This window comes from Nycticebus coucang, chromosome 3 (genome assembly GCF_027406575.1).
Source record: "Nycticebus coucang isolate mNycCou1 chromosome 3, mNycCou1.pri, whole genome shotgun sequence".
Classification (NCBI taxonomy): Eukaryota; Metazoa; Chordata; class Mammalia; order Primates; family Lorisidae; genus Nycticebus; species Nycticebus coucang.
In genome coordinates, this window is record NC_069782.1 from 15,054,974 (window position 1) to 15,073,649 (window position 18,676).

Sequence of the window (18,676 nt, forward strand, 5' to 3'; positions counted from 1 at the left end):
CAGCACACTGCATGTTCTAATTTCTGTGGCTTCTCACAAGATATTTTTATTAAGTATCTAGTATGTCACTTTATATTTTCTGGACTATTCCCATGTGTTTTATTCTTTCCTTTCTCATATAATTTTTTTTTTTATTTTTTTATTAAGTCTTGTATACATAGATCATAAACACATTCTTTGATGCTACTCACATAAATTTAAAAATGTGTAATATGTATTGCCTGGGCATTATCCACGTAACAGTAAACTTATGAATAAGTGTGCTAGAGGATAATAAATGCAAAATTTATATGACGGCGACCTCTGAGATGAGGAGAAGGAATGGTGATCAGGAAGAAATGCAGAAGGTACCAAAAATATGTGTACACATTTTAAGAAAGGAAAATAGTATATTAAAATCGTAATATTCAAGATGACAAAAGACAAATACAAGTCACATAGAGCCCCTCTTCTAATCTGAGAAGTCAAATGTGACTTGAGTATCACACACGCAATACAATTTTTTCCTTTCTTAAAACGTGTTTACACAGAAGTCTTGCCTTCTGTGTATGAGGGTTTCGGCTGTTCAGGGCATGTTTTATTTCACCTTAGGGAAGGTGATGTTCACAGTAATTGCTTTATAAAGCCTTTTCCGGATGTGACATGTTTTATGATAACTATTAAAGTAACAAATAATAACCACCAGAAGCATTCTCATCGCAAAATTTTAAGTGGAAAAAGCAGGGAACAAAATTGAATAAGCACTATACTCCCAAGTTTGTAAAAACAGAACAAACCAAGAGAAAAACAAATATAGATCTTTTAAAAGTCCAGCAGATGATACACCAAAACTGTTAGAAGTCTGAAGATGATTTTGTCTTCTTTATACTTAACACTTTATTATATTTTCCAATTTTTTATAGTGAGTACATACTGCTTTGGGGATGAAAATCAAATATTGCTTTTATTAAATAGGTATTTATTCAGCCTAGCACCAAGGTATGATATGTTTTAGCCTGAAATGGGAGGTGGGGATGCATTCAAAGGCTACTGCAGGCCACCCTCATGCTAGGCCTTAAAGGGAGTTGTTCACATCAAGCTTGGAGTCTGATAGACTCAAGTTCAAGTCCCAGCTGTAGCTGTACCTTTTAACAGCAACTGACTTGAGTATCAATTTTATTATCTGTGAAATGGTAATAGAAAGACCTTCCCTATTTGCCCCATTGAGAGGGAGGTGAGGGACAAAGGCCACAGAATAGCTTTACAACCCACATCCAGCCCTTCTGCAGTGGCACAGCAGCCACCTCACAAGAGGCTAAGCTCCAGTCACCAGCAGGACAGGGCTGGGTTCTTCAGGGTCCCCTTTGTATATAAGAACACAGGGCACTGTCAGGATACTACAGGGGGCAGTGGGTCACGGGACCCCTGGCTGCGGGCAGTCCACCTGGAAGCTAGTGATATTATTGCTACTTAAATTGGAAGGACTCAAAATACATTTCTAGAAGAAACCAAGCAAGTACATGTCAAATGGTATACCCAGGGAGGTGACGGTGGATGTGGACAAGCACACAATCTTTCCAGTCCAGCTGTCCCCACTTGTCCCAGGGAAAGAGAAGCGTACACTCCTCAAGAGTCTTGCCAAGAGGACAGACAGAAGCACAGACCCAATGCGGTCCAGTCTCCCTGCATCAGGCAGTGTTCCAGGAGCTGGAGAAGCCACAGCAAACCAAGCGAGTGAGGCTGCTGCCCTCCTTTACAGAGTGACAACCCGGGGCAGTCGCTCAGCGTGGAGCCTGGAGTGGTAAACGTTTGTGCTGGTAGCAGGCATGACTACTATTATTAAGAAATTGCATATGGTGGCCTACAGAGGCTTAACAAAGGTAATGAGAGTTTCCAGATCTGGAAGTGTTGTTGGGGGAAATAACAAAGGTACCATCCACTGAGTACTGCTCATGTGATAACTCAACCTTTGCAGCAACCCCACGGGGTGCATACTCTTGTCATCCCCATTTGAAAGATGAAGAAACTGAGGCACAGATCAAGGCACTAACTTGTCTGATTATACAGAGGTAAAGCCAGCATTTTGAAACCAGTTGATTTGCACCACTCTACTATCTCACTGCACATTGGTGGATGCCGCTGAGCTAGCTGGTCTTAAGAGCTCGGAGCTTGTTGTTTTGGGGGGGCTAGGGGGGAGCCAAAAGCGCTGACTGTTTGGGTGTTGGAGCCATGGCATCTTCCAAAGCATTGATAGGGGTATTCCTGACAACAGCAGATGAATGGATCTTTCTACAGAACAGTCAGGGCCCAGAGCCCAGGTGGCAGTGCTCCGAGATGCTGAGTGACTTCTCTTGTCTCTTTCAGGTCACAGCCCCACACTTCCCTGTGGTGATCAAGCTGGGACACGCGCACGCCGGAATGGGAAAGGTATGAGACACAGCCCCCCTCACAGGGGCTCTGCCGACCGATCTCCCAGGCTACCTGCCCCCACCACACCTAGAACAGAGTGCTTAAAAGAACCCACAATACGCCGCTCTCCCCTTCCTAGCCACCTTCCTCAGAGCTCCTGGTGTGGAGAACATCCTCCCAGCTCCGTGCATGCTTGTCAAACCCTAGCTGGAATTGCTAATCATTCTCTGTGATTGTGGCTTAAGAGAAATGTAGGTAAAGCACTTTGCAGACTGGGGTCTTTGGTGAGGCCTCACTGCCGTCATCTCCTAGCCCTGGTGTAAGCTCATGTCCTGCTCACCTCTTTGTCACTGGCAGAGCTGGCACCTAGAAAGTAGCACACACATGTGGTTCTATGGAAGGAAGCCTCTGCAGTAGGTTAGCTCCTGCAAAAGTAAATGATGTATTTTACACAGTCACCAATGACATCCTGACCCACTCTATTGGTTAGACTCTTTCCGTTGTTAGTGTCCACACCCAAGTCAAATTAGAGAGGAAAAGTTAACTCATTGTTCAAGAGATCATAACATCTCAAGTAATTCTTGGTAGATTTGGGCAGAGCCGGGTCCAGGGGCTCAGATGAAATCAGTGGAGCTCCGTCTCTCCACGTCTCTGGGCTTTGTTCATCGCTACCTGGCACTTTCTCTAGAGAGTGAAATGGCTGTAAGCTGCACACTCTGGTTCCAAGCTTACCATGCCCGAGTTAGAAAGACCCTCTTTCTTTCTAGCATCTATATATCTAACCCCATGGAACCAGCCCCCACAAAGGAATGGGGAGATGATTCAGCCTCAGTCAAACCATACCTCAAGGCCCCTAGGAAAGGGAGATTCCACTCCTAGATAAGAAGGCAGGACAATGGGAGTTTGGGAGGGACCGGGGAGAGGCTGACGCAGCCCACCCCATGCCATCCCCATTGGAGGGACCTTAGCCCAACACAACACCTGGTACCGTGGGTCCCAGGTAAAGCTCAACAGGGGCTGAACAGTGTGGGGCCTGAGCAGAAACCTTGCTGGGAATAGCCCCACCCAGGCCTGACAAATTTGCACCTCCTCCTATATTCTTCCCCTCCCTTATCTGTGTCATCTCCTGCCACCTAAGCTCTACCCACTTCGGTTGGCAGAGAACGGGAAGGGCCAGGCAGGTCAGGGCATGACCCAGAGCTCTGGCATGTGTGAAGTTACCAACTAACCTCAGATGGTAATAATTCTAGTAACTGTCTTTAAAATGAATCCTCCCTCCAGACTCCATCTCCCTAGAAAGTATCCATCATGAGGACAGGGAGCTCTGTCTGGAACACAGGAGCCCCCCATTTCTTGGCTGCATGGATGCTGCAATAAACCCCCTTCTGCTCCCACTCTATGTCTGTCTGTCCCCATTGCCCCTCCACCCTGCAGACATCTCCAGCCCCCTCCGCTCTGCTGAAGCAGATCCGTTGTCCACAATGATCCTCTGTTGCTAATTCAGCAGCCACTTTTGTGTCCTTACCAAATCTCTATCCTTCACAGCTGTAAGCCATCCCTTCTGTCCCCAACTCTCCCCTCCCAGCCACTCCTCATGGTCTCCTTCAAGGACTTACCTTCCTGTGCCATCCCTGTCCATGGCTATCCCATCTGCACATGCCATCTGGGCGCTCTCCTGGACTCCCTCGCTGCAGCCACCATCCACTGGCCAATAACGCCCAAGTCACATTTCTTCTTAGAGCCAACAGGCCTTTATATCCAGTTCTGTCCTCTGAACCTCCACCTGTCTCCCATGGAAAGCTCAGACTTGACCCACCCTCTTCCTCCTCCTCTTCTTCCTGGGATTCCCACCTCTGCAGCAGGAACCGCTCCAAATGTTCCTCAAGTCTTGTCACTTGCTCCTTATTACTGTCTCTCTAGCCTGTCCCGTTCTCTCTCTGCTCATGGCCACCTTCTTGGGCAGCTCAAGTAAAGCCAGAGGGTTCCCCAAAATCAAAGTCTCCCTCTCACGTTTAAAATAATCCCCAACAGGACATAAAATGAAGACAATACTTATAGAGATCGACCCAAGGCTTGGGGGAGGGGGTGTCTCCAAGAAACTCAGGCCCAAGAGGGCCTCCCAAAGTGCGGAAAAAAAGGCACATCTCCAAGGATAAAAACTGACACCAGCGGAATAAACTGAGGTTTGCAAAAATGCTGAGATCAAGGGAAAAAGACTTTTCTCTCCTTCTGTCTGGATGAGAAAAACTGGCAGGAATGGTCTGGACATGTTGACTGAGCAAATGATGTCATGTTTATGGCTGAGAGGGAGAAAAAGAAAACTGGTACCTCCCGTGGTTCATCCTTCTCCTCTCGAGAAGGAGTATAGTCTGATTGGACATAAGCAGGGAGAACATTCCTAGAAGAAAACTTGTAAGGAGGCTTCCAGTGAGGCCAGCAGGATGTGAAATCCACCCAGAGGCCTGGGGAGGCAGTCACTGACCTCCCTGAATTACACTTCACTCCTCTGTCCCGCACGTTGGCAGGTGCCTACACTCAGCTGAAAATCAGAGGAGCAATAGGCCCTAGGCCCTGCCCTCAAGGATGTGGGGAGATAGTCACCTAAATAAATAAGGATAGTGTGTTGTTGGGGGCTGGTAGAAGGCTATGCGGAGAGGGTGAGGCTCAGAAGAAAGAACTTAATTCCACGTAGGGTCGAGAAAACGGGAAAGCACCCTCAGAGATGAAGGCTTGGTTTGGGGAGTTGAGCAGGGAGCCTGCAGCTCCGGTAATTAAGAGCTGTTGGGGCAAGGAGCAAGGTCAGCTAGTGAGAAGAGACCCGTGGTATAGGGTCCCACCTGGGGCTGGTGTGTCTGGAGATTTAAGGAACCCTTACAAACACAGAGTTCCAGAAGACAAAGGATGGGCCAATACTAAATACCCCCTTGTATTAAAACAAAGAACAGTTAATGTCCCAAAGCACAGACAGCAAAATATAGTAAAGCTGTCAGCAGTTGTGGGAGTGAGGGAACAGCCTGAGATCTTTAGAAGGCAGTCAGGTTAGACAAGTGAGGCAGGGGGAGGTTCTAGTTGTTATAACTTGAGGGGAGGGGGGTCAGGTGCTACTGGCAGCTACCAGGTAAAGGCCCAAGATGCTGCTAAACATCTCATAACACATAAGACAGCTCCCGGTGGTGCCTGTGGCTCAAGGAGTAGGGCCCCGGTCCCATATGCCGGAGGTGGTGGGTTCAAACCCAGCCCCGGCCAAAAACCACACACACACACACAAAAAAAAAAAGACAGCTCCCCACAACAAAGAATTATACCACCAATGGATCAATACCATAGTCCTCCCTTATCTGTGGGGGATGCATTGCAAGACCAAAAGTGGATGCCTAAAAACTCGAATGGTACCAAACCCTGTTTGTACTATGATTTGTCCTGCACATACATACCTGTGATAAAGTAGAATTTCTAAATCAGGCACAGTACTCTTGTGCTTTGGGGCCATTGCAAAGTAAAATAAAGGTTACTCAAACACAAGCAATGAGATAACCTCAAATGTCGGTCTGGTAACTGAGGTGGTGGGCTTCACAGTGTAGAGACCCTGGACAAAGGGGTGATTGATTCATGTACTAGGTGGGATGGAAAGGGATGGTGCAAGATTTCATCACACTACTTGGAAGCGTACACAATTTAAAACTTCGAATTGTTTATTTCAGGGATTTTCCACTTAACATTTTCAAACTAAGATTGATTTCAGATAACTGAAACCACAGATGGGGGAGAGGGCTACTGGAGTTTAGAAACCCTGAACAAAACTCACTTCATTTCCTTTGTTGACAGTTTTATTAGACTGGAAACCAGAAGAAGCAGTGGGGATCCCAGCTTAATATGTTTCAAAGTGTGTTATCGTTATTCAGGATGCTAAAGTCTAGTTAGGTCACATAGGTTTGGAAATTTTTATGTTAAAGTAAGTTTTTAGTGCAGAACTTCTCAGGGTCATAAATTTGGTCATATATGTTATGGGAGTACAAGTACATAGAAAAGTAAGCAGAAATTCCCAGATTTATCTGATCCCAGAAGTATTTGACCATTTTTTATAGCAATGGTTGTTCTTTTATTAATTTGTAAAAACTCTTCAAAGAATATTAATCCTCTGTCATTTTTTCCACTATTTTCTCCTTTTAGGAATTATATATTCATCTTATTGTTCAGTTTTTAGCAATTTTTAAAGATTGTTTAAAAGCAGTCAAATGTTTCCATATTTGGAAGCATCATGTTCCAGCAGCTAAAATGTTGATTTGAATTTGGTTACACTACTTGTTACTTGTGAGGCCTTAGGTAAGTTACATAGCCTTCCCCACCTTAGTTTCCTGTGTAGAATGAAGAAGATAATAGTATGAACCTCATAGGCTGGTTGCGAGGATCAAGAGACTTTTATACATGTCTAGCTCCTAGCCTAGTGCCTGGAACGAGTGAGCACTCTGGTAATAATAGTTACCATTGTTATTAAGAATGTTCAGACCTGCTCTGGAAACTCAAAAGCCAACCGCAGTCAATAGGGGAGATGTGACTAAATAGCATCATATGTCAGAGGCTTTATTTCATTTGGCCACAAGTTCAGTGTGAGTCAGATGAGTATTGAACTGCCAAAAGGTCTAATCAACAAATGCCAAACAAATAGATGAAAATGGGCTCAACTTTCTTACTCATCAGGGAACTATAAATTGAAACCACGATGAGATGCCACTATGTAATCACCAGAATAGCTCAAATTAAAAAGATTAATCATGCTAAGTCCTGGAGAAAACACAGAACAACTGGAACACACTCAGAGAAAGCATAAATGTTTTGTCAGAGCATAAATGGAATGACCACTTTGGAATATAGTTTGGCATTATCTACAAAGCTGAAGTCACACTAGTGTTCTTTGAGGTCTAACCTAAAGACCTGCATGTGTGCACCAACGCAGGTTTATAGTAGCTTTGTTCATAATTTCCAAAACCCATGTGTCTGTTAACAATAGATAAATAAATTGCAATATATTCATTCAATTGGAATATTTTCAACAATAAAAACGTATGAACTACAACTACATGTAACAATATGAATGAATCTCACAAACACCATTTAGTGAAATAACTCAGTTTAAAAAGAATGCCTATTTTGATGATTCCATTTGTATATAATTCAAAAACCATCACAAGATTAGAAGTCAAGTTCAAGGCAAATTGCTAGTATGATGTGGGGGTAAAGCTTGCAGAATTTGGACTCAAGGTTTGTGATTTGAATCTGGATTTACTATTTATTACGCTGTGTGTTCTTGAACAAGTTGCTAAATTTCTCTGTGCCTCAATTTTCTCATCTCTAATGTAGAAACAATAATCTCCTTCCTGGTGTTGAAATGATCAATAGAATAAAACAATCCGGGCTTAGGAAGTATCTGGTTCAGTAAACAGGAGATTAAAAAAACCCACTACAAATGAAAATTGTTATTCTGATTTCTTAACTGCTTAACTAAAATAAGAAAAGATTTGCTCAAAATAGACAAAAAGGGGAGAAGAATTGAATTAAATTCTAGGTGAATTCTTCAAATAAAGAAATCCAGCACCCCAGGAGAAGCTGAGATAACACACCCACCCACCCACCGGAGGAGTCACCTTCACAGATTCTGACTGTCAGGACTTGACTCCCAGCACCTCACTCTGAAGATAAGAACCCAAGGTCCAGAAAGAAAGGCCTTGTCCAAGGCCACACAGCAAGCTAGCATCCCAAGAACAGTACAGGAAGGAAAAAAAAAACCTTTGAGATTATTCAGCCCCATTCCATACTTTAGAGATAAGAATAGTAATAATAATAGCAGTACTGATAATAATAAAAGCTAATATTCTATTGAGCTTACCCTGTAAAGTCACTGTTCTAAGTGCTATATATAAATGAGAACTGACAATTAAGTCCCAGAACTCATCCTAGAAAAAGTGCACCATACCTCATTGCTGAATATCACTATGGTCACCTTTGAAGTACCCCCCTTAGAAAGTTGTGCACGGATGCCAGTGCCTTGTCCAACCTTCGAAGCACCTTAGGAAGTCTTTTTCTGGAATGACCATCAGAGCTGTCATTGTACAAGGCCTGACGATTAAGTTCACAGACTCATTCTAGAAAAAGTACTTTGAAGGGTGGGTTAGGTGCTGGTGTTGACGCACAGCTTCCCAAGGGGAGAACTTTGAAGGTGACCACAGGGTATTCAGCAATGAGGTGTATAGCACTTGTTCTAGAATGAGTTCACAAACTTAATTGTCTGCTCTTTTATGTATTTTTTTTTTCACTCATTTAGTGCAGATTCTGCCTTTATGTTTCAGCTTCCATGCTGTAAACAAGTATCTTCTCACGTTCTGTTCCGCACTACATTTGCAAATTTTTATGCATTTGATTGGTGATTTCACCATTAAAAATGCCCCCCCCCCCCAAGTATAATGCTAAAGTGCTGTCTGGTCTTTCCAAGAGATGTTCCTCATAGACAAAAGTACATATATAGAAGTTTCGCTCATGAATAATTGTACTACTATTGGTGTTGAGTTTAATGTTAATGAATCAACAATATATGTTAAATAAGATGTCTTTAAACAGAAATAGACATAATACAGGATGGTTATATGTAGGGTAGCCATAAAGTTCATGTGCAATTTAAATAGTTTTCAAATTGCACATGAACTTTAAGGCCACCCTGCATTAATCAGTGAATGAAAATGTTGTGACCAAAGGCTTAGAAGAACCTAACCCTGTATTTCCTGTAGGATCAATTGTTCAGTATTCATTTTTTCAGTGTTCACTGCAACTTGATAGACCCTACCTGCCATGAGTAATGGGAATCAGCTGTGTATGTATTTGTATACAGTAGAACATCTTAACAAGTGACTGCCCAAGACACTGTAACAAAGTGATCAGCACAAGGAACTGGGCCTACTGAGACGTACATGTACTTTACTTTCTTGTATAGCTTTTATTAGAAAATATCATGCAAAATATGATGCATAAGAATTAAAACACAATAAAATCATACATACAATGTCATACAAAATCAATACATTTGCTGTTGCCTCATGGTTTAATCATTCTTTATGAAAAAAAGAGTCATTCTTTGCTTCTTATTCCTCCAAGTGACGGAGGTGGCTTTCCCGATTTACTAGTCACCTTGGGCTTTAGCTTCTCTCTGGGTGATTGAGCACAAAGCAGAAACCTGGAAGTTTTCTGCTCTTACATTTCTCATCCTCCATGACAAGGCATCTTCAAAGAGTCCACACTTGCTAGTGTTAAAGATGTCATCATCTTTGAAGCCTCTGGCAAAGTCCAGGAACTTTTTGAGGAACTTTTCCAGTTCCAGAACCTGGAACGTCACTGGATTCACCACATAAGACTTTCTGGGAGAGTTCATATCACAGTTTAAGTTTCTTGAGCCCACCACTTGGTGCTTGGGAAATCTGTCATCCAGAATTTCTATTCAAATTTTTTAGCAACTTCTTGGATTATGGCCTGAAATTTGAGCATTAATTGCTTTTATTGGTTTGAACCAGCTTAATGTGGCTTCATTGATTTCATCAAAGGCAGTCCTCCTCCCTCCGCTGTAGGTCTCCACTTGCTAACACCAAAGTGTTCTACTATCTTTCTTTGGTTCCAGCCTTCCAGAAAATATAGATCAACCTTTTCCTTCAATGTCAACTTTTTGAGTTCTTTCCTTTGGGTCATTGTGTCTCCATTAATTGTAAACTTTTCAGTAATTGCAGGATGTACCTACAATTCTAACCAGCCTTTCATATTGGAAAAAAATCTTCCACAACACATGATAAGCAATAAGATATTAGAACTAATCCAACATGTGGTAATAAACACCGTGCAATAAAACATGGAAAAAGAACTTATATTGGAGAAAAAATAATACAATGAAGGGGCAAAATCCATACTCTCTACCCCTTGGTATAGAGCAGACTCAACTGGTCACATTATAGGGGGTAAATTAATATTGTGTGTCATAGTCCAAGTGGTCAAGATAAAACGTATAGAGGTGGTCAACTTACAAAGGTCAGTCTTCCCTAGAGTACATGTGGTGCATGTCCATTCTAGGGAAAATTAGGTCAACTTAGGAGATGGTCAGTGTAGGAAGGTGGTCATATGTATGTGTATATATATACTACACACGCACATATCCTGTAAAAAGTCCTTATTGTTTTCATTTTGTCTTTGAATCCTAAAATGCCATGATTCTAAGCACAACCAGGGCAAACAGAAATAGTCCAATTATGGCTCTATCTTTCCTGATGACCAGGCAGGGTCATCTGGTTCATGAACTCATTTTCTGTATGAGGATTAAGGCTAAGCTCTCTACATGTGGCATTTCCTCTGCCACCTGTGTGTCCTCGTACTGTCCTTTCTTCCCTGGAAAGAGCCTTAGCCTAGGTCTGGGAAGACTGGGCCAGACAGCTAGCCAGCCTCACTTAAATTCCTGGGGCCAGCAGTAGCCACCTGGCCAGTCATTTAAACACATAAATGCAATTTCCCCCATCTCATCTATGTAAGAGATTTTTCTTCACCTCATCTTCACTTGGAACAGCTGGGAAGTACATTAAAAAGCACGAAGTTGCATGTAAATGTGAGCTGGGGAATTAAGCAAAAGAGAGGATATGGGCTTAGACCTCTGTGGGTTCTGAGCCTGGCTCTGCCACTTGTCAGCACTGTGACCTTGAACAAATGTCTTAACTTCTCTGGGATAACTCAAGGCAAATTAAATGGATGAAAAAAGAAGAGAAGGAAGATCTTAACAATTCCCAAGCACCTGGGCACCAGGATGAGTGCCTTCAACTTCTCCTCTAATCCTCAGAGGTACCCCCAAAGGCTTCTTTGATCCCTGTTCCAAGGTTCCCAGAGTCATCCTGCCCAAGGTCACAGGTACGGAGCAGACGTGGGATTTTCACGGAGGTTGGCAGTTCTTTTCTTCTTTCTGCCAGGGACCCTTGGGAACACCCTGGTAGAATCATCTCTTCCCATTACAAGGCAAGGAGCCAAATTCATTGGAAAGTTGATTTATAAAGAATTTCACAAGGCCCCACCCAAGAAACATGTCAGTACCTTTGAGACAAGCACTGACCTTTGGCATATGAACTGCTCTTATTTCTGGTAGACTGATCTCACACCAGGCCTGAGGCCAAGTCCAAGAACACTTTTCTCAACGGAATGAGAAAAAGAAGACTATCACCCCCTTCACTGTTTTTAAGACAGTGCACACCACCTACCAGCCCCATTTGTCTAGAGTGACAGAGGCCCTCTTGGGAAGGAACAAATTACCTGCTTTTATGGGCATTGACTCACACACCCCATCTGTGAAAAAACATAGGAAAAAACCTTTTTTTTTTTTTTTTTTTACTGAAAAACTTTGAGAAGCACTAAGATTTCCTCCCTCTTTTTCTTTGTTTTCCTGGCAATGTCTGTTGACCTATCTGGTATTGCATGTAGCAAAGATCAGAGACATCTTTCCCCAGGAAGTCCCTCACACAGAGGCGGGGGCACATGGCTTGGTGGAGTGGGGAAGGCTGTATCATTTACCACAATCGACTTTCTCCAAATCAGACAGTAGTCACTTTGAGTGTACAAAATATATCCACATTGGCACCTTTGGAGTCCTTCAAGGTGGGTGTTAGTCTCATGATTCGCCTTTTACAGAGGATACAGGCAGAGGTCAAGGAGAAATGACTCGTGCAAGGCCACACATGGCATGCCTGCCTTCTTTCCCCTGGTTCTGGACACCAGAGGAAGCCAGACTCCTGAGAGTCCCACCAGCCCATGGGACACAGGCTGTGTCTATGAGGCCTTCCCCAGCCCATTCTTACCGTCAATTAGCAGGCAGGAGAAGCAAGGTCCTAGGGAAAGCTGCCTACTGTACAGAGGCCTCCAGTGCACAGAAGCCTCCCTGAAAAGCTTCCTGGAAGTGAGACCAGTCACATTCTTGCTTCCTGGAAATAGCTGGACTTGGGGAGAGCTGGCATTGCTGCTGACAGGTTGCCATGGCAGGCTTGTTTTCCAGGAAGACCAAAGAGGGTATGAACAGTGGGTTCGTTACATTTTAGGGTGTGTATGTCTGTCGTCCCTGTGTCGAGGGGTGGGGAAGCAGCCACTTTAAGCACAATATCAGCCTCTTTTAAGCCTCCACCAGTGGTTCTCAACCTTCCTAATGCAGTGACCCTTTAATACAGTTCCTCATGTTGTGGTGACCTCCAACCATAAAATTATTTTCATTGCTACTTCATAACTGTAATTTTTCTACATTATGAATCATAATGTAAATATCTGATATGCAGGAGACCCCCAAAGGGGTTGCGACCCACAGGTTGAGAACCGCTGCTCTAGACAAATGGGGTTCTAGTAGCAGACCCTGTTCTCTTGCCGTGACTCCTGACCTTCAGCCCCAAGAAAACTCCACGCCACCAGCCCCACCCTCCAGGAGGAGGCAGGGAGGTGTGGGGACAGCCGGTGGCATGGCAGATGCTACTTTTTTCACACTGTGACCCTTGTAGAAAATGGTAATATTTATACAACTCAGGAGATCAATGGAGGAGGCTGCTATCAGCTGAAGAGAAGGGGCTAGGGCCCCCCAGTCACTCCAAGGGGCACCTACTGGGTGCTCTTAGTGGTGGCATAGATGCCAGACAGGCCTGAGTTCCTTGATGGTCCTGCACCCATCATGCCCTGCGGAAGGACTGGCAGCACCCCTATGACCTGCAGAATCAGAATCTCCACTGGCACAAAACTCCCTGGTGATCAGCTGGCTGCTCTGCCAGACCCTTGGTTTTGACCAGAAGATGCAAACTCAGATGCCCAAGGGACCGGACAACTACCAAGAATCAGGAGGGCAGGTGAGGAATTCAAGGACCCAGAAAGGCATGACCAACCTACAAGAGAAGCCCCAGCTCCATGCATCCAGGTAAGGCACCGAGAGGCTGTGCGGCCCAGGCAAGACTCATCTTCCCATTCTCTGATCAGAAGTCAATGCTCAGGTCTCCAACATGAACCCTCCTGATTTTAAAATATTAGCAACTAATCTAAAACTCTTTTGAAATGCTCTATAGACTAAATAAAATAGCCACCTATTTAATTTGGGGGGTGCCTCCTGCTTCAGACAAAAGACACCAAGTTTGGCCTTGCCCTCCCTTTCCAGGGGCCATGGATCCTGACGGTTAAGGCCCATTAGGTAGACCCAAGAGTTCAAGTCCCAGCTCAACCACATCCTATGTATATAACCAGGGGCAAGCAGTTGACATACAGTTTTTCATCTTTAGAATGTCCCTAATAAATGCCCCTAGTGGGTGAGAGGTTATGCTGAAGACATACTGAAATAAGGCGCTTCTGAAACTCTGTGCTACTTAAGAGATGTTGATTGGCGTCCCTAGGACCCACGTGCTTCTGTGCAAACAGATCACCTTGTTAACCACAGCCTCTCCTTCACGAGGCCTGGACTAGGGCCCATGTGGGCTTCTGTGTTTTCAAGGAGCTCCCAGGCAATCAGTGCTGTGGGGCCAAGGTCTAGGCAGGGGTCAGTAGACTCTTTCTGTACAGAGCCAGAAGGCACATATTGAGATTTTGCAGGTCAGATGATCCATGTGGCAGCTACTCCATCTGCCCTTGTGTTGCAAAACCCGCCGTAGAGAATGCATAAATGAATGAGCAAGGCTGTGTTCTCATATAACTTTATTTGTAGACACTGAAATTTAAATTTCATATCATTTTCACATGGCATGGAATAGTGTTCTTCTTTTGATTTTTTTTTCCAATTACGGTAGCTCCCCTCTTATTTGAGGAAATGCATTCCAAGACCCCCGGGGGATGTCTGAAATGACAGTTAGTATCAAACCATATACGTACTGCTATCTCCTACACATTCATACCAACAATGAAGTTTAATTTATAAATTAGGCACAGTAAGAGAATACAACAATAATCATACGATTGACGAATTATAACAATATACCATAATAAGTCATGCAACTGTGACCATCTCAAAATATATTATTATACGGTATTCACCTATTTGTGGACCATAGTGGACTATAGGTAACTGGAAAGCAAAAGCAGGCGAGGGAAGACTACCATATTTAGAAATGTGAAAACCATTCTTAACCCATGGGCTACACCAAAACGGGCAGTGGGCTGGCTTTGACCTGAAGCTGTAGTTTGAGAACCCCTGATCTAGGTCACCTTCAACTCGAAACCTGGACTGAAGCTCAGGGGCATGCACAAGCTGTCCCTACTGACTTCAGCTCCTCTCTCCACCCAGGCCAGGGCCCCGGTCAGCGGAAAGCCCCATCCTCGGCCCACCCTACACAATGAGCAGGCGCCTGGGAAGGGGAGGTGTTGCCTTTCAGGGCTGACACTTGACTGGTGCCTCCCTTCCCCTCCATTCAATCTCACAGTCATACTGCAACTCTATAAACATGTGGTCAAAAGAATCAGTGACCCGGGAGCTCAATAACAACAGAAGAAGTTTTCATTTATGAAAGGGAAGAGCAAAGGAAAGGAACCAGCACTGATAAGCAGGATAATTAGACGGGTCTCCAAACAGTCCATCAAACCCTCTGTCGTTCCCATCACCTTCCCACCAGCCCTTCCGGCCCTGGGCAGCAAGTGACACAAGCAGCCAGGGAGAGGACATCCTCTGGGCTTCTTCAGAAGAATTGGAGGAGGGCTTTTTTGAGATTAAGACTAATGGCTTGTGATGGTTTGAATTTTGGCACCGCTCTAAAATTCAAGTTAGACGCTAATGTCTGATGTGATAGTATTAAGTGAGAGTTCCTTTGGGAAGTGATTAAGTCAGGAGGTCTCCACCCTCAGGAATGGAATTAGCACTCTTATAAAAGAGGGACAGAGCACTGTCCCTTCTGCTGTGTGAGGATGCAGCAACAAAGTACCATCTATAAAGAACTCATCAGATGTCGCATCTGCTGAAGCCTTAACCTTGGACTCCAACCTCCAGAGCTGTGAGCAATGCATGTCTATTGCTTATAAATTATCCAGTCTAAGGTATTTCGTTACAGCATTCCTGACAGATTAAGAATGACATGGCTCTTATACTCATTCAACAAATATTGATGGATTTGGTGCCTGGCTGTTTTGGTTAGGGAGTCAATAAGTGTTCATTGAATATCTTGGCAAGCATTTTATGAACATTTATTGTTTTTAAGCTGAATGCTGGGTTGGAGGACTCTTAGTTAAGATCCAGAGGTGAAAATGACCTGATTCCTGTAAAAAGGGAATTTACACACACAAGACACAGATACACACCAAACTTCAATCTTACCAAATTTATCACCCACAGATCAAATCTAGTCCCAACCCCCACCACTGGCTTTGTTAATAAAGTTTTATTGTAATATGGCCCCGCCTACTTGTATACATACTGGCTATGGCTGCTATCACACTACACCATTCGTATGGAATAGTTTTTATGACCTGCTAAATCTAAAGTATGTATCATCGGACCCTTTCTTTTTTTTTTTTTTTTTTTTTTTGAGACAGAGCCTCAAGCTGTCGCCCTGGGTAGTGTGCTGTGGCATCACAGCTCACAGCAACCTCTAACTCCTAGGCTCAAGTGATTCTCCTGCCTCTGCTTCCCAAGTAGCTGGGACTATAGGCGCCCACCACAACACCCAGCTATTTTTTGTTGCAGCCATCATTGTTGTTTGGTGGGCCTGGGCTGGATTCGAACCCACCAGCTCAGGTGTATGTGGCTGGCACCTTAGCCACTTGAGCCACAGGTGCCAAGCCATTATCACTGGACTCTTTACAGAAAAAATTCAGTGTTCCGCGGCCTAATGCAATGCTTTTCCAGAAATGTGTACAATAAACCCCCATAAGTAATCTGTTTTTCCTTGCACCTGATTCCCAGATACTATGCATTTACCAAGGTAAGTTTTACAGAGTAATCCTTGCCCTTACTACAAACAAGGTATTCTGTTCTAATGTTCTGCACTTTTTTAAATGTTGGTTGTGACCCATTAAATTGATTTGATGACTCATTTTAAACCCATAGTTTGAAAAATCCTGGCTTCCTGGAGAGCAAATCGTCTTCATTCATTCAAGCACTTTCTACATGCCAGGCACTATTCTAGGCACTGCAGTACCAGAGGCAGCCAAGTCTAGGTGTCCGTGGAGCTTATGTTCTGTTGGAGCAGGGAGAGCAAATGATGAAAGAATAAACAAATAAATCTATGATGTTTCCAGTGATGAGAAGGGCTCTGAAGAAGGAAAAACAGGATAAGAGACAGAATGTGATGGGAGGTGGTCAGGAAAGGCACCACTGAAGGAAGATGAGAGTGAACCACGTGGACATGTACAGGAAAAGCATGACAGCAGAGGGAACAGCACAGATGATGGCCCTGAGGCAGGAACCCGCTCCACGTGGTTAAAAAACAGAGAGAAGATCAGCAGGATAGGAGTGAGCACTGGAGGGGCATATTGTAGGACATAAGCTCTGAAAGTGGAGACGGGTGGAGGAAGATCACATAGACGGTGTCCTAGGCTCAAAGCAGGATGAAGTAAACCCTACAGCCAAAGTGCAAGCCACATGCTAAGAAAGGCACCCAGATAAGGCTGAACCACGATGGAGGAAGACGCTCCACTGATTCATTCATTTGTCCAGAAAGCATGTACTGTATGTGTGTAGACACTGTCTAAGGCAACAACACTGTGCTGACCCAGGGAATAACACGGGGCCTCTTGGAGGAGGTCAATTTCTAATGGAGATAACAGCCATGTAAGCAAATGGACCCACTGTCATAGAAAGCACCGTCAGGGAGAGGACGTGCCCCTTCAAGGACCCCAGGGAAGACTTCCATAAAAGGGAAACTTCATCTATGTCTCCAAAGATGAGGAAACATATCGCAGCTGGAGAAAGCAGAGAAAAGCATCCCAGGTGTCAGAAATGGACACAAAAGTGTGAAGGCCTAAGGGAGTATTGCCAGCTGCTTGGCCTGGTGGGGACAGCAATTCTTAACCCTGGCAGTGCATTCAAAGTGCCCAGGAAGCATTAAAATTTTAGCCCCTGCACATTCATGTACACAGCTATGATTTAATAATAAAAAAAATAAAATAAAATTTTAGCCCTGCATGGGGCCTAGTCCCAGGGACTTTGATGTGATTGGCCAGAGTAAGGTCCAAGCACTGGCATTTTTTTATTCCCTGGTGACACCCATGTGATGCCAATGATGACACGCTCTGGCTAGATGGGCAACAGGAAGAGACAATGAGGCAGGGCCAGGTCACAGGATGCATTTATGCTGCACTCTAAAATGTGGCCTTTGCCTGCTAGGTAACAGAGAGACCCACTGGTGGGTTTTAAGCAAAGAATGGACATGGGCGGAATGATAAGGGAGAAGAAGCATTCTGGCAGCCTTGAGAGCAGCAGAGAGGTGCAGAGGTGGGCGAGGAGATTAGAGCCTGGGCCAGGACCTGTAAGGAAAAGACTGTGGCAATTCAGAGAAGAGAATTTGAACCCAGGCAGTGTCTGAGGCAGTGAGGAATGAGAGAAGGGTGCAGTTGAGTGATATGGGAAAGGCAGAATTAAGTGAACTTAGGAACTGATTGGATGCCAGGGAGGAAAAGAAATCAAGAGTATGATGATGCTATTACTGAAACAGGAAATCGAGAGGAATAGGCCTGAGAGGGGAAGATAATGGGTTTGGGTTCTATCACTTTGAATTTGAGGTACCTGGAGAAAATAATAATCATCATAAATCATGTTTTACTTGTATAAATGTAAGGGATCCAAGTGGTTTTATTACATGAATGTATTGTGTGGTGGTGAAGTCTGGGCGTTTAGTGTAACCATCCCCCAAATAGTGTTGTACACTAGACCCTTTAATTTCACATCCGGCACCCCCTCCCACTCTCCCACCTGAGGATCCTGAGTCTTCTATTCCACACTCTGCTGCCCTGGGTATTCATTACTTACCTCCCATTTACAAGTGCAGACATGCACTTGACTCTGAGTTGTTTCATTTAAAGTAATGGTCTCTGGTTCCATCCGTGTTGCTGCTGAAGACGGGGTTCCATTCTTTTTTATGGTTGAATAGTACTCCATTGTGTATATGCCACATTTTCTGAAATATATCCAATCATCCATTGGTAGACACTCTAATTGATTCCTTATCTTTGCTACTGTGAATGATGCTGTGATAAACCTCAGTGGAATGCAGGTGTCTTTTACATATAATGATCTCTTTTCCTTTGGGTAGCCACCCAGCAGTGGAATGGTTGGATTGAA

At 44.1% G+C, this 18,676-nt stretch overlaps 1 protein-coding gene across 3 annotated transcripts in view; it reads left to right on the forward strand.

Annotated features, from left to right (window-relative positions):
- The window catches only part of SYN3 (synapsin III), a 449,664-nt gene that overhangs the window by 378,446 nt on the left and 52,542 nt on the right, over nucleotides 1-18,676 (forward strand). For all 3 annotated transcript variants that reach the window (XM_053582387.1, XM_053582386.1, XM_053582388.1), the window contains exon 7: nucleotides 2,344-2,406. In XM_053582387.1, coding sequence (XP_053438362.1) covers nucleotides 2,344-2,406 — 63 coding nt within the window. The remainder of the gene's footprint in view (nucleotides 1-2,343; nucleotides 2,407-18,676) is intronic.